This window comes from Notolabrus celidotus, chromosome 19 (genome assembly GCF_009762535.1).
Source record: "Notolabrus celidotus isolate fNotCel1 chromosome 19, fNotCel1.pri, whole genome shotgun sequence".
NCBI lineage: Eukaryota > Metazoa > Chordata > Actinopteri > Labriformes > Labridae > Notolabrus > Notolabrus celidotus.
Window position 1 is genome coordinate 24,466,116 of NC_048290.1, and position 14,404 is coordinate 24,480,519.

Genomic DNA, 14,404 nt, shown 5'->3' on the forward strand with positions numbered 1-14,404 from the left:
TGACCGATGCCAGATATCTCAACAATACAAAGAGAGGAAGCTAAGTATGTGATAATATAATGACAATCTTTATCAAATGACTTAAAACTGTGTGATAAAGGAATACAGACACACCTTTAGAGAAAGTGAAGCAGGTTTATTTGAGATGAAGCAAATTACAATACAATGTGCAAAATACCATTTATGACCTGTCTTGAATATGAAAACAGTGATTATAGTGTATATTGATTTTACCATGTAGGAGTGCTAGTGTAAACAAAATTCTCTTTTATCTATAAAACATGACCAAAACGAAATGATTACATGAAAAACTGTCAGTACTGTGTGAAACTGCTTCTACAACTTGCTAAAACGTTACACACTGAAGCTTTTTTGCACCAAACAGAGGTTTTGTTTTGTTGTTTTGCCAAAATGTCAATGATATTGGCATTTGATAAAATGGTTTAGACTTGCATAATGTATCCATCTAATATGGACAAACCTTAGTGGTTTACAGGAAAAACAGAATGTATTTATCAGTAGTTAGTGAGCATGAAGCTCTCGATACACTGATCCAGCAGAGGATCAGTAGAAATTTAAATTCACACTCATGGACACATTTTGGAACTGGGGAAAAGACAATATGCTCTTCACCACCATGACAAAAGACAAAAATCCTTCCTTTATACTGCTTTGGTTGAAGTAATACTCTATGGATGGCATTCCACGTTGTAGTTTTTGTAAAGGTATTGTGAATTAAAAGATTTTCACTGAACATAAAAAAGAGTACATACTTTTCAAATAAAGCTTACCCAGTTTTTCACAGAACAGAGTTCCTGTCAGTGAGTTACCCTTTTCCCCGAAAACAGCTCATTTTAGGCAACAGGCATCATCTTCTAACCATTCAAAATAAAACTAAATGTCAGCTGTGGTTTTGCACAGCGTGAATTTCATGTTGTTTTTTCTGCTTATGTTTTCAAAAGTACACAAATAAGTAAAATGTTGATGGTATCAAATTATTAATAATGAAGGATATCCTTCTTTACTTGATTATTGTTGTGAAAAACTGTTTGACAATCTCAACAAACAATGCAGTGCTCTGGTGGTCCCCCTCCTTAAACGAACAAATACTGAGGACGGGTTAACTTCATTATTTAATTTACTCCATGGACACACGCTCGGACACAAACACACAAAACACATAAACATATACTGTGTAAAGCAGCCATATCAAAAATGGGCTTTGTTTAAATAACAATGACTATTTTTGAGTTAAACTCTCTGAGGTGTGTTGGGTTCAGAGCTGATTCTCAAGAGCATTCAAATTAAATGTTTGTGTTTAAAAATCCCCCATTTCATACATGTCTGACTTGGGTTTACAATAAAAGAAGTAGGAAAAATTCAATGTAAGGATTTGATTAGAAAAATAGGGCTTTAGCATAAAAACAAATAGCACAAAAGGACACGACTAATTCAGCACCGACACAAACAACACAATACGAGGACACGGTTCCTTCACTCTGTTTCATAAAACCATTAGATACAAAATAAACTGTGGTATTAAAAGCGTATAGTGGTGGCTGTTACTTGGTTTGAGTAAAAATAGTGGATTCACTGAAAGCTTGAAATGATGAATGGTAATGCAAACAGGGTTAACCTCTTCCTCTCACTGTCTGTGGTGCTACGATGTCAGAAGGGGCTGCCGCTCAGCTTCAGTGCTCTAAAAAACAAACCACACACAATAATGTTAGTATAAGAGACTGTTCAATAAAATATTCTGCTTTATATTTTGTATTTACAAAATTCAATGGCCTAAATATTGTTAATTCAGTTACGAAGACTTCCTGTGTTTCACATTATGTCACACTGATTATCATCCATTTGCATTAGGGCAGTTATTCAGACAAAAAAGGTGATTATGAAGACATCAGTTATTGTTCTGTATGAAAACCTAATAATGTGCATTTCAAACACTCACCTCAGGGATTTTCTGCCGACACATCAGGAACATGAAGGCCACGCCCATAATAATGCCTACACCAATAAGCATGAAGGGAATGCTGTCCACAACGTTCTGTTCAATAATGACAGACTTCAGCTGCAAAGCTGACGTGTCGTCAATGACGACGCTCTGAAAAGACCGCAGGAGAGGGATTAGAGGGAAGTAAATTAAAAACAAAACAGCTCGGGCTGAAAGATTTGAACTTGAACTAACAACATACTAAACATTTCTGTCTGAGCTGATCAACTTAAAGAGGAAAAATAATAATTTTCTGCTATTTCAAAGTTTGGAATTCAAAGACAGGATTCAAACCACATGACTACGTACTGATGGATCTAAGAGACATTTATTTTAATGTTATAGATTCAGGGAAACAAAATATGCCATCAAAGTACTAAGTAGTAGTTAAATTATATTAACACAATGATACCAGCACCCCTAACCCTTCCATACAAGTGAATACTATCATAAGACTTCTTGCAACATACTACAATTAAGGTAACCTTCTCCAACAGAAATTCTAAAGATTTGAATATGGAACAACCAGTGCAATGTGTAAATAGCAAACTTGAGCAACAAGATGTATTATTTCTTAATCATAATGTAATGGCGTTGGTGATAAAATAAATGTTTGATGGACAAATCAAAGGTCAGTGAAACGCTTTGACATCTGAATTTGGTGTCAGTTTTGACTGGACTTAGATGCTGATGGGATTTTTTTGATCTGTGCAGGAACAAATGTTAAATATGTAAAAAATAGTATTTGGCTGAATGATGAATCTGTGTGTGTGAGTGTGTGTATGTGTACCTCATTAAGATAAAGCACTGGAAACACCACTGTCCTCACGTTTCCTGTTTGACTGAGAGAAAAAAAATCACAAAGTTTATCATCTTGACGTGCTCCTGGATAGAAATGAACAAACACATTCAGAAAAAACAGATGATATTATGAATATTTTCTCGCTCTGTCAGTGTGTATTTTCAATATAGTATGAATTAAGTTTGTAAATGTATAAAGCAACTCTCCAAAGTTTTGAATTTCTTGATTTATGATGTTTTTCCTTTCACAGTTGGCAGCTCTTAAGATGTAACATTATTAATCATACACCAAATGTTTTATTTACAACTGAAAGAAGTCCAAAAGGCAGAATAATAAATGATTTAATCTTCCATTTAGTTGATTCTTCCACAGTGTTGTGTAGCAGAGACTACTGCTCTGAAGCTTTTCCTTTAATCCCCCCTTTACTCTGAATGTTTGCTTTGGGGCTCCAAATATTTAGGAGAGCTGTTTTTCTCTGGGACCTCCGTGGACTCTGAAGTGGTTGGATTGAACAAGTATTTCAGCTGGGGTTTGGTCAGTTCATTATATGTTCAGCTGCTTTTATGTGATTATTATTGCAAACCCAATACTAACCTTACAAGATTAGATCTTTGAAAGGTAGCATGTCTGTTAATTACAGCTTGTCATGGGAATTTTTGACACTTTTCATTAAATCTTATTAAAATCAGTAAAAGTCTGCACCAATGTTTGATGAGAAGCTGCCAAGATGATCGAGTTCAGTACAAATGACTGGAGATGTATTTTATCGCTGCTGTTGATATATTATCGGCACCTTCTAATTTTTCATTGACATTCTACATTACTTGTTTTTTCCATGTACAAAACTCTAGTGCATTGAAACATGGACGAAGCCGAAACTGTAAGAGCTCCCCCTGGTGGCTGGCTGCAGTATAGTAGTCGTAAAACATCGACTCCTCTACCATTAAATATTTAAAACATGGTTTCTGTCATGACAGATCTTGTTAGGGATGTGCGCTTAGCCGACAACATGATTAAACATTGTCACCATTGCTTGTCAACCTCAACCTTTTATTATCAAAGAATGGAAATGCCAGTCATTTGCAAGCGGCAACCTCCAGTCTAAAAATATGAGTCCAATGCAGAAGTGCTAAAAACTGCAGTTAATTGAGGATCCCCTTGAGGCTGGCTCCGGAAGTACCAGAAACCACATACACACCAATTCAAAAAAGATGATCTTTACAGCAGAAATAAACATGTTTACAGCCTGGTACAAAAGACGAGTGTAGTCTGGATAGCTCATTTCTCGATCGGCACACACTGTAGGGGGAGTTAATTTTTTTTTAAACAAACAATTTCGAAGATATTGAGATTACAAGTCTTCCAATGAGAGGCACAGCTGACTTGATTGACAGTCACGAACACTGTAGCTGTTGGCTAGGAGGCTCAAACTCCGCCTCTTTACATCACAATCGCTCGACAGCAGCAATATGGCTGCCGCCGCCGACTGGCCTCAAAACAGCTCTTCAGAAACAGATGGGTGACGTCATGGATACTACGTCCATATTTATACAGTCTATGGGGATTTGTTGTGTTTGAGCTGTGGCGCAGCCTCCTACAGACTAACAGAAACTGTAGCTGTATAGTTGACAAAGACCACTAAACAAGCGCAGAGGACAGGTGGCATCTTGTAGCAGTGTACAGCTAAGCAGTATTTTGATATAGAAAATGGAGATAAAGTTGTATGTATGCTGTGTGTATTTAACTCAACCAGAGTTAGCACTTGTTGCAGCAGAACTTTTGCTTCACTCTTTTACAATGGGAGGAGATGGAGGCGCACTGTCCATATTAACCCTCCTGTTTAGTTGTGGGTCAAAGTGACCCTTTTTAAAGTTTATTTTAGGCAATATATGCCTTCCAAACCAGCTAAATGCAGCATAAAAATCTGGGCAGCATGTGACAGAAGAGGTGTCGTGTTAATTTATCAACATCATTTCATAAAAAAAATTAGTTTCAAAATTTAAAATAAAATAAACAAAAATCTGTCATGTATTTATATTTATATATATTTAGGGTTTTCCAATGTATAATAAAAAAAAGTTTTAACATGAATTTGAATGAAAAACAAGTGAGTTATCCTCATTGAACCATGATCTGTGAGAATTAAAGAACACCATTGGAGTAAATATTCATTTAAATGGATAGTCAAATTGCACCCAGGAACATTATTGTTCCTGGGTGCAATTTTTATCGTGCAATAACTTACCTTATCTATTTATCAGATAGAAGTGTACATAGTGTGTATATATTTGTAATAGTTGCCATATTTTATTTTTACTTTATTTTATTTCATTTTATTTTATTTTATTCTATTTTATTTTATTCTATTTTATTCTATTTTATTCTATTTTATTTTATTTTACCCTCGTCATTGCTATTATTACTGTTATTACTGTTACTGTTCCAGAGAAACGAACATAACAGGAGGGTTAATGTACAGTCATTGTACAAAACCTTATTCCAAGCTATAGCTAAATACATTTTCTTTTAGAGGACTTCCAGCAACCCAAAAGCATGCAAGATGATTACAGACAAGTCCTCTCGGCCCTTTGACTGCACTGACGCAAATTTTACAAATGTTTGAACATAACCGTAGTTCTGCATCATGTTCATGGTCTGTCTACACTCAAGATTATACCACTCTTTGTTCATTCAGATGCCAAGTCCACTCATAACAGATGGGGCAGGTCTGTCCAAAAGTCCATTAACAATGATGATGGTGGCATAAGTGTGTTACAGTATCACACTGGCAGCACTTCCTGGTCTGAGGTAGTCGTAGAGATATTAAAACTTCCTCAGAGCCGACATGGTGACAGCAGGGTATGGGGTTAAAAAAGGTGAAGAGACCGATGACAGCCACAAGCTGATTACCTGAAGGTGGAAAACTTCTGGACATACACGTTGATCTGGAGCCGCTTTGCTGCTTGTATGATCACTCCTGTGAGCTGTGAAACCAATGTGATATTTGTTAGGGACACATGGTGTAACAGAAACTTAACAATGCTGGCTTTGTACCGTCACTCTTGATGTATAAACGTGTCTGCCTCATTAAAGCACATTCTGCACAAAGACCAAATATTGTCTAAACTATGTGTATTGTGTTAAATATTTAAATGCTTGCAAACATTCATTTTCCTGCACACATATCAAGTGTTAGCAGTACAAGACACAATCTCAGCCTAGAAGCTTTCAGTGCATTTGGTTTGTTGTTTGTCCACCAATTTGGACGTACAAAGTACCGCAATTCAATATTTATGACTGGGGTTGGTGGACTTTGACCTGTAACGATAATCTCATGCAGTGGCAGGATTAAGATGATAGTATGGAAAAGAAAGAAAAATACAGGAGCTAGTTGTAGAGAAAGTTTACGAGGCACCGTAGTATGTTCAGTTTGGGGAAATAGCACCTTTGTTTTCATGCAAACAGAACCATGTTTCATTTATCGGATTCAAGACTAAGCAGCAAGCAAGAGGATCCAAACAATGTGAATACAGAGATCTAAAAATAGTCTGCAAGGATTTAAATAAGGTCTTCATGCAAAGGAATCATGCAGGGCTGCCAAATGAGGATAACACGCACAGTTACACGTCTTATATTCAGTCCTGGACTTGTTTTCTGTATTTTGAGTCTGTCTGCTCTTTAATATTCAGGAGCAGAAAAAAAGACATTTCACCCTTTAAAATGAAGGTTAACCAAGAGCAAATTAAAGCTCTTGTTATAAGATTAAAAAGGCAAACCACAGGTGAATCATTTGTAGTATATCTTTTTTTGTTGTAATCTTTGAATGTAGCTTCCAAATATTGTTGTTATCCAATCTTAACTCCTATTTTAATTCTTTTTAAGTGCAAACAGGAGGTGCAAAAATAGAAGAGACTGACACAAAACTACTGCAGATATATAAGAAAAAAAATTCTTGTGCAACATTCTGCACTTAACCTTTCCTACATCATTCTGGAAAGGAAACCTGCATCAATCTAAATCTCCTGTGACTCACTGTGCTGTCCTGGAAGTGTTTTTTCTCTCCAGTCTGCCTCACCTTGTCATTGATTTACAACTACCTCAGCCATGTTATAACAGAATTATTCATGATAAGAGCTTATCTTTAGAGACAGCTCCGTACCAAGTACCTCTGACTTAATTTCTAACTTCTGTTTTGAAAAAAAATAAGAATGTCTACTTCCTGTCTGTTTGTCTTGGGGTTAAAAAAGCTGAGACTTTCCGCCATCTAGTGGTGAACATGAGTCAGAGGAAAATACATTATAATAACATGATTGCATTAGGAAAAATTTAATTATGTAAAGTAATGTGGAATAAAAAGTCAGTTTAAATTATTTACAGTGCAAGAATGGATTTTTGAAGTAAAGCAGGCAACACTTTGTGTCCATAAGTCAAACTTTTGAAAAGCATTTCACATTCTTTAATATTTCTTGAATACTCAGGAGAGATCAGATGAGGTTCTAATGATTTGAAATAACTAATTTAACTATTTAATTTCTCTATTAAAAAAAAACAAAAGGCTATTTTTTAAAGTCCTTTATGCCTTTCTGGAAAGGATAAGACCCTGGAGTAAAGGAGTAGGGAACTTGGAACAAAGTGTTGGGGAATGATATGAAGCAAAGGGCCAAAAAGGAGTTCAGCCTCTGCACTTAACTGTAGAGCTACACCAGTGTTTCCATGTAAAACTTAATATCACATGAAAACATGTTTGGAGGAGATCTTAATGAATCAAAATTGAAAATTCCTACCGGGTTGATATCAATTATAGTCTCGTGCAGCTCCTTCCTGGGCTTCATGCCAAAAACATCCTCAACAAACTTCTCATCTCCCTGGTAGAAGTGTGGTGCTGACATTATGATGGGAGCTCCTAAAAACACAACACACTCTGTTAGGATAACATGATGAAAAAATTCAGCAGAACACATTCACAAATAGACTTGTTCTTGTGAAAGTTATCAACTACTGTTTTCTTAAAGAACATCAAGCTATGTGACACAGTATAACTTCACACCTTGTTTGCATACGCTGACATTCAGCACCCCAGAAGCCATGCAGTTCCCAGCAGGGACACAGAAACCTGCGTTGGCTGGGTTCACAGTATAATTTGCAAACACCTCGCTGGGAGGACTGAAGCGAAACCCTGGGATTCCTTTCACTGACACGTCTTCCTCGTACACAGCGTAGATCGACCTGCAAAACAGAGGCAAAGCTAATTCACGCTCAGGTCTTTAGCACGTTACTGCCTCATAATCCCTTGTATGCCTCTTTTATTAGCTGCATGTGTAGCACTTCTAGCTCTGATTTATGACCAGTGAAAGAGAGCTATTGTTTCAAGCAGCACCACAAAGGTGATGAACTGACTCATCATAATGACTGGAACTGTGTGGATTCTTCATATCATCACATCAATAATGGATGATTATGTGATTTGAAATGACTGCTGTATGAAAAAAGAAGATTGCTTGGAACTTCATTTAAAGATGTACAAAAGCACATGCATATAATCTCTGTGTGAATAGCCTTAGCTGTCTGTGTTAGACTCTGTAGAGCGCTGACCTGCAGAGGTCGGAGGAGAATGTGTAGAGCATCTCATCCTTTGTGATGACCGGATGGAAAGATGCTCCATTGGTTCCGTTGATCATATTGCACTCATCAGAGGTCCACCAGTTCAGCATGCTGCATCCAAACACACACAAAGTATTATTATTATTAGTCTCTTTGGTCATATCTGTCTTGATAGTTTTGTGTCTCTGTTTGTTATTTGCTCTGTTCTATCCCGTCATGTTTAACTTGTCTTTGAAGTATTTTAACCTTGTGTGCTGAACTTTCAACTATTTAACATTTTATCCCTGCCTGACTATAAAACTGTTGCTGCTGTTGTTGAACCAACGTCCTTTGCATGTTAATCACGTAACATTTTGTCTGAACAAGACTAACCACACCACAGCTTCTTATTCTCCTCTATCCCTCATTCCAAACACAACTCCATCGAGGCAGATGGCTGTCTAACATGAGTCTGGTTCTGCTTGAGGTTTCTGCCTGTTCAAAGGAAGTTTTTCCTCACTGCTGTAACTAGCTAAGTACTGCGAGGTGCAATGCTCATGGTGGACTAAGATGAGGCACGACTTATCCTGTCTTGGTGTTGGGTCTTTGTTAATAATTGAATATAGAGTATAGAGACATAGCATACGGTCTAGACCTGCTCTGTTTGTAAAAGCGTCTTGAGATAACTTTTGGTGTGATTTGGCACTATACAAATAAAGATTGATTGATTGATTGAAGGCTGCAGATATCTGAGCAGCAGCATAGTCTTCAGACTCTTTCTTAAATAGAGAATTGGGAAAAAGAACAGGCCCAGAACTGAATATCTCTGTTATATTTTACTGACAGACACAACAGAAGACAAGAAACAACAAGAATTAGACGAGAGACAAAATAAAAAGAGGATTAACTGCAATCTGGCTTTTTCCACATGAATTTCTAAGATTAAAGACACAGCCTGTGAGTAATTTGGCTGTTTACTGTGGAACAAAAACAACTACCATTGAGAATTTAAAGTGTCATCTCGAATGAAACTCTAATTTAACCCTGATGCTCCTCTGTGGCCTACAAAAGAATATGACCATCAGCAAGAAGACCAGCTGTTTCTATATTCTATTATCATAAATACATTTCACCACAAACAACAAGGCTTTGATTACATTTTCCTTAGCAAAGTAACAGTAAATAACTTCTCTTATTCTGTTAAAATGGAGCTCAGAGATTATTTTCTTCAGAGAAAACTAAGCATGCATGTAAAGGGCGGAATAAGGAAGAGAGATTGAAAATAGAGAACTGAGAAAAAACAGGAGACTGTATCTGTAATCCTGTGATGTTATCAAATGAGACAAAACAAACCTTGATTGCATTCCTGTCTGGTGCTGATAGTCATTGTGTAATCCTGCTCTAATCTATCAAAATCCCATGTAATCAATAGTTGTCTGATAAACTTCCCTCTCACTCATTGTTATTTTGTCTCTGAGGTGAGCGGAGACAATTACCTGTCACCCTTCCATGTATCCACTCTCGCAAAGTCTTTGTAGTTTCCCTGGCCTGTGAAGAACATGTAGTCGCCGTCGTTGGTAGCGTTGGTCTGTAAGAAGAAAACAAACGTTTTAAATGAACTACTCTCACATGTGAAAGATTTTTACAGTTCCATGAGGATCTTATGAATTAGACACTTGAGGTTATATCACTACAGAATATGAAATAAAGGAAAATATGCTTTAACAGCACCTTATAAAAAAGTCCAAAAACATCATCCAGATCGGGTTCGAAATTTCTGAGGGCTTTGAGCAAATTGTCTTCATATCCCCACAGCAGCTCTCTCACTGTGCGGGTGGTGAACAGGCCTGTTTCAGTGCTCCTCATGTAGGAGGCGATCAGATTGCCGACGATAGAATCGTCTTTGAATTTGTCCATCACCGACTGAAAGGAGTGAAAAGAAAAGACAACCGGTCACATAAAACATTTAAGACTTAACAATATGAATGAATCCTTTACTTTAGGTCTTAACACAACAACTCTAAAAGGATAAACCGCATTATACAAGCACATTACAACAGAGCATGTGAAATAACTCAGAGCTGAAAGTGTTGCCACAAATTGATAAGGTAAATAAAATCAATACTACAGAGAAAAGAATGATGTTATCATTTAAAATCAACAAGCTAACATGTACAGAAATGTACACTATATGATTTAAACTACCTTATCAGTATAGCCTACTTTAATCATTATCAGCAGCTTATAAGACTTACAAAACATGTGTCAGACCAATAAGTAGAGGTGTGAGGGAAAAAACAGTAACACTTTCTTATTGCAATATCATATTTTTTAAGTCTGCACTGGTTGTAAAAATCACTAATGGATTCTTTTTTTATATACAGTTTTTTGGGGGGGGTGTTTAAACTTTTATTCAGAGAGTAGAGGACAGTGGATAGAGCAGAAAGTGGGAGAATGACATCCGAAGAGGGGCCATGGGCTGGAATCAAACGAATTATCCATTAGGCTAATTCCACGCCCCTGTTGGAATTTTAATGGATAGTTTACTGGCTAACATTTTTTTTCACTGATACAGGAAAATATTGATATCTGGTCAGATTATACTAAAAGTATTGATATGATGCTGAACTTTAGAAAGTTTGGGATAAGAAAAATGCAGGCTCCGATATATTTACACAGGGGTGTGTTGTTTTCATAGACTGTATAAATAATGGACGTAGAATCTGTTTCTGAAGTGCTGTTTTGAGGCCAATCATTGGTGGGAGCCATATTTGAAATGCTGAACTCAACCTAACTGCTGTCGAGCGATTGTAATGTAAAGAGGCGGGCTTTGAGCCTCCTCGCCAACAGCTGAAGTGCTCCCCGCCTGTCAGTCAACTCAGCTGTGCCTCTCATAATGGAAACCTGTAATCCTAAAATCTTTTAAATTACTGCGTTATGAAAAAAATCTCCCCTCCTACAGTGTGTGCCGATCGAGGAATGATCTATCCAGACTACACTTGTTTTTTTGTACCAGGCTGTAAACATGTGTATTTCTGCTGTAAAGATCAGCTTGTTTGAATTGGTGTGTATGTGGTGTCGGTACTTCCGGAGCCAGCCTCAAGCAGACACTAGAGAAACCACAGTTTTTAACACTTCCTCACTGGCTTAAATTCTCGCGGTTGGAGGTTGCCGCTTTGTTATTTTGGACTCTGACTTTATACTGTTTCCTACAATTTACAAAATTGGTGGAGTTTTCTCAATTTATATCAATCAATTGAAGCATACCTCCCCTATCATGATACTCATGTATACATACGGTATGTTACCAATCTTTTCAGGCACATATGTTAATCCTTTCTTCTCCCAACTTGTATAACCGAACACCTCTAGTAATTTATGAATGTCTGCAGCTCACCACTGCAGGGATGTTGACCGTCCTGATGAGGTCACTCTCTGGACCTCGAGACATGTCTCGTTCAAATATGTACGTCTTTGGGTTGACAGCTCCAACTTTAGTGCCATTACTGTTGAAGTTCACCTGATCCATGGGCCGGTACTCCCTGTGTAGGAAAACATAATTGCACAGTTATAAAACATGTTTTATCTGCAGCTTACAATGCAGAGAAAATGCTGAAATTGAAGACTTATAAAGTTGTGAGAAATGAAGCCATTCTATTTATCTTAACTTCAACATGATGCAAGAAGAAAGGGCTTCCTTTAATTTTAATTTTACTTCGGGATTCTTATCAACGTGACTGTCAAAAATGAGTAGTAAGCATCTTTGGTGTTGTTGAGTAATGTGTCAGCTGCTGTGATACATTCACTGACGATCTGGAAGTCTGAGACTTCTCAAAAAGGTCAAAGTGAAAACTGTTCTAACTTTATAGAGAAGGGATTCATAGTAGAGTATTTGAGACTGTTCAGCTTCAGGTGTGGCGTTATTCATCAAATCTAGGTTGATAGAATGATATAAACTTCCAGGAGAGTGTCAGTGGATCATGGGATTGTAATCAAGGCAAAAAAAACAGTTACGATATGGTCATTTTTAAAGAGCTGCCCTTTGGCACCGAAAATACTTCAGAAAAAAAGGGAAGAACAGATATAAATATCTCAGTGATGTAATTCTTGTTTTTCAGTGGGTAAAAGTTTTTGTGCAAAGCTCAAGATTAAGCCTCAGATAATGTGAATTAAACAAGCCAAAGACAAGACCACAATATCTCCATGGAAAAAAAACAACAGCGTAAAAGCACGATAAAATGTTGTGGAAAGATCTCAAGTCTTAACTGTGTTCTTCAGTATGAGTTTTTCTAAAGGATAAGAATGTACATTGACTCAGTGAAACCTCACTAGTTTCATTTTCAAATGTCATACACTCAGATAAGATTGTAATTATGTCCAGCCAGGAATTTGATTAAAACTTCAAAACAAAAATCTGTTCTAAGAACTCTTGATAGATCATTGAGTGACTCTCAGAAGTCTGATGGACTTTATCCTTTCTAAAATTCTGTATCATTGTGTGTTCATGTTTTCATTCGCTTTGCATGCTGTGATTTCATGATCACACTGCTTTGTTTAGCTGTGTGTTTCTATCACCTTTGTGTTTCAGTTGATCTAATCATCTGCTCTCAGGCACCTTTCTGCCTTGAGGGCTGACAGGCCTTGTTTCATCTGAACGTATGAGCATTATTAAATGTGCAGCTGCTTCAGGTTTGGCCTGTGAGACAAAAGTTCAACCATCCAAAAGTGGTTGTTGAGCTGTATGTAAGTGTTGTCTCATTTAGAATGTTAAACAGTCTTCACAATTTGGCCTCTTCAACATACTTAATCCTAATCTCGAATGAAGCATCTTAAATGCTACGGTTTACAGACTACTCTCTTTAGATCTGTGGTGCTGTTTTCAATTTCCACATGACATTTTCACTTTTGTTTCTGTTCCGCTCCCACCTGTATGTATATGGTCCGATCTCCACCACAGCAGGCCTTTCCCCATCTAACACCTCCAATGGATTGGTCACATTAAAGAAGTAAAACTGCATGTAAATAGGGGCTGGTGGATTCTCCCAGGCCTTAAATGCCTCTGAGCCATTCTTCAAAACTATTTCCTGCAATGGACAAAGAGCAGTGGGTTACCTTGTTCTGCAAAGTAAAGAAAAAAAAAGCATGACTTCAGACGAAATAATCTGCTGCTGACTTGGCTTTCCTCCCATCATATGACAAAAGCTACTGCTGCATAATGAAAGCACCATGTGGGATTGCTATCTTTATAGGCAGTTTATTTCCCTTTGTGGAGTCTGTGAATGTGAGGGTGTCACAATGTAGACAGAAACTTAAGCAAATAATGAAAAATATGTGTAATATCACATTTTTACATCAAAGTATCTGTTTTTTTAATCATGAAACTACTCCATCAGATATTTAGTCTAGCGTTAAAACACCCCACCTTGAATGTCTGACATATTTCTAAGCAGATTCATTTAAAGAGACCAAGCTGTCACAATATGTTTAACTGAAGAAGTATTTTCACTATATAAGACACTTTGAAATGAGATGCAGAGGTGAAGCATTCAACTTAGTGAGCTAAGGTGGAGCAATCACAACAGTGCAGTATCTCTTTATATATGTTTCCTCAGATCAAGCTAGATAACATTAGCTGTATCCAAAATATTGTATGTAGATTTAATTATAAAAGCAACTCTCTATCGTTGTTATGAAACGCTGACACCAAAACAACGCTTACCTTTTCAACCACCGACTGTAGAAAGTGAGGAAACACGTTGGACAACACCAAAGAAATGCCCAGGATCAAAAAGAGTATAGAAAAAACTCCGGTGCTGTATATACAACATGATTTCAGTGGCATGATGACTCAGCAGGATGATATGTAACATAAAACGGGTGTTTCTGTCACTGACATTAGCGACAGTGCGTGTTTGTTTTGATGGCCGAGGAAGAACTTGCTCGATGAAGCAAAGATTCACATCCGGTGCAAGATAGTTCCATTTCAACACTTCCGCTTTCTTTGACAGTCGGCGGCATCCCCG

At 37.2% G+C, this 14,404-nt stretch overlaps 1 protein-coding gene across 1 annotated transcript; it reads right to left on the bottom strand.

Moving 5' to 3' along the window:
* Positions 1–115: 115 nt before the first annotated feature.
* On the bottom strand, positions 116–14,331 carry scarb2c (scavenger receptor class B, member 2c). Its single transcript, XM_034709955.1, has 12 exons — positions 14,101–14,331; positions 13,308–13,465; positions 11,779–11,923; positions 10,113–10,304; positions 9,878–9,969; positions 8,394–8,513; positions 7,849–8,027; positions 7,586–7,704; positions 5,712–5,785; positions 2,790–2,841; positions 1,958–2,110; positions 116–1,699 (listed from the first exon to the last, which is right to left on the bottom strand). The coding sequence occupies exons 1-12, from the start codon at positions 14,221–14,223 to the stop codon at positions 1,661–1,663; spliced, it is 1,446 nt and encodes a 481-aa protein (XP_034565846.1). The 5' UTR covers positions 14,224–14,331; the 3' UTR covers positions 116–1,660.
* Between the last annotated feature and the right edge of the window lie 73 nt (positions 14,332–14,404).

What these genes read in the sequence shown, in the direction of transcription:
- scarb2c (XM_034709955.1), bottom strand. Translation starts at nt 14,223, where the DNA reads ATGCCACTGAAATCATGTTGTATATACAGCACCGGAGTTTTTTCTATA. An exon ending in TTCTCCTCCGACCTCTGCAG is followed by an intron (nt 8,028 to 8,393) that starts GTCAGCGCTCTA and finishes TCTGTTTTGCAG; the next exon opens with GTCGATCTACGCTGTGTACG. An exon ending in GTCGGCAGAAAATCCCTGAG is followed by an intron (nt 1,700 to 1,957) that starts GTGAGTGTTTGA and finishes TTTGTTTTTTAG; the next exon opens with AGCACTGAAGCTGAGCGGCA.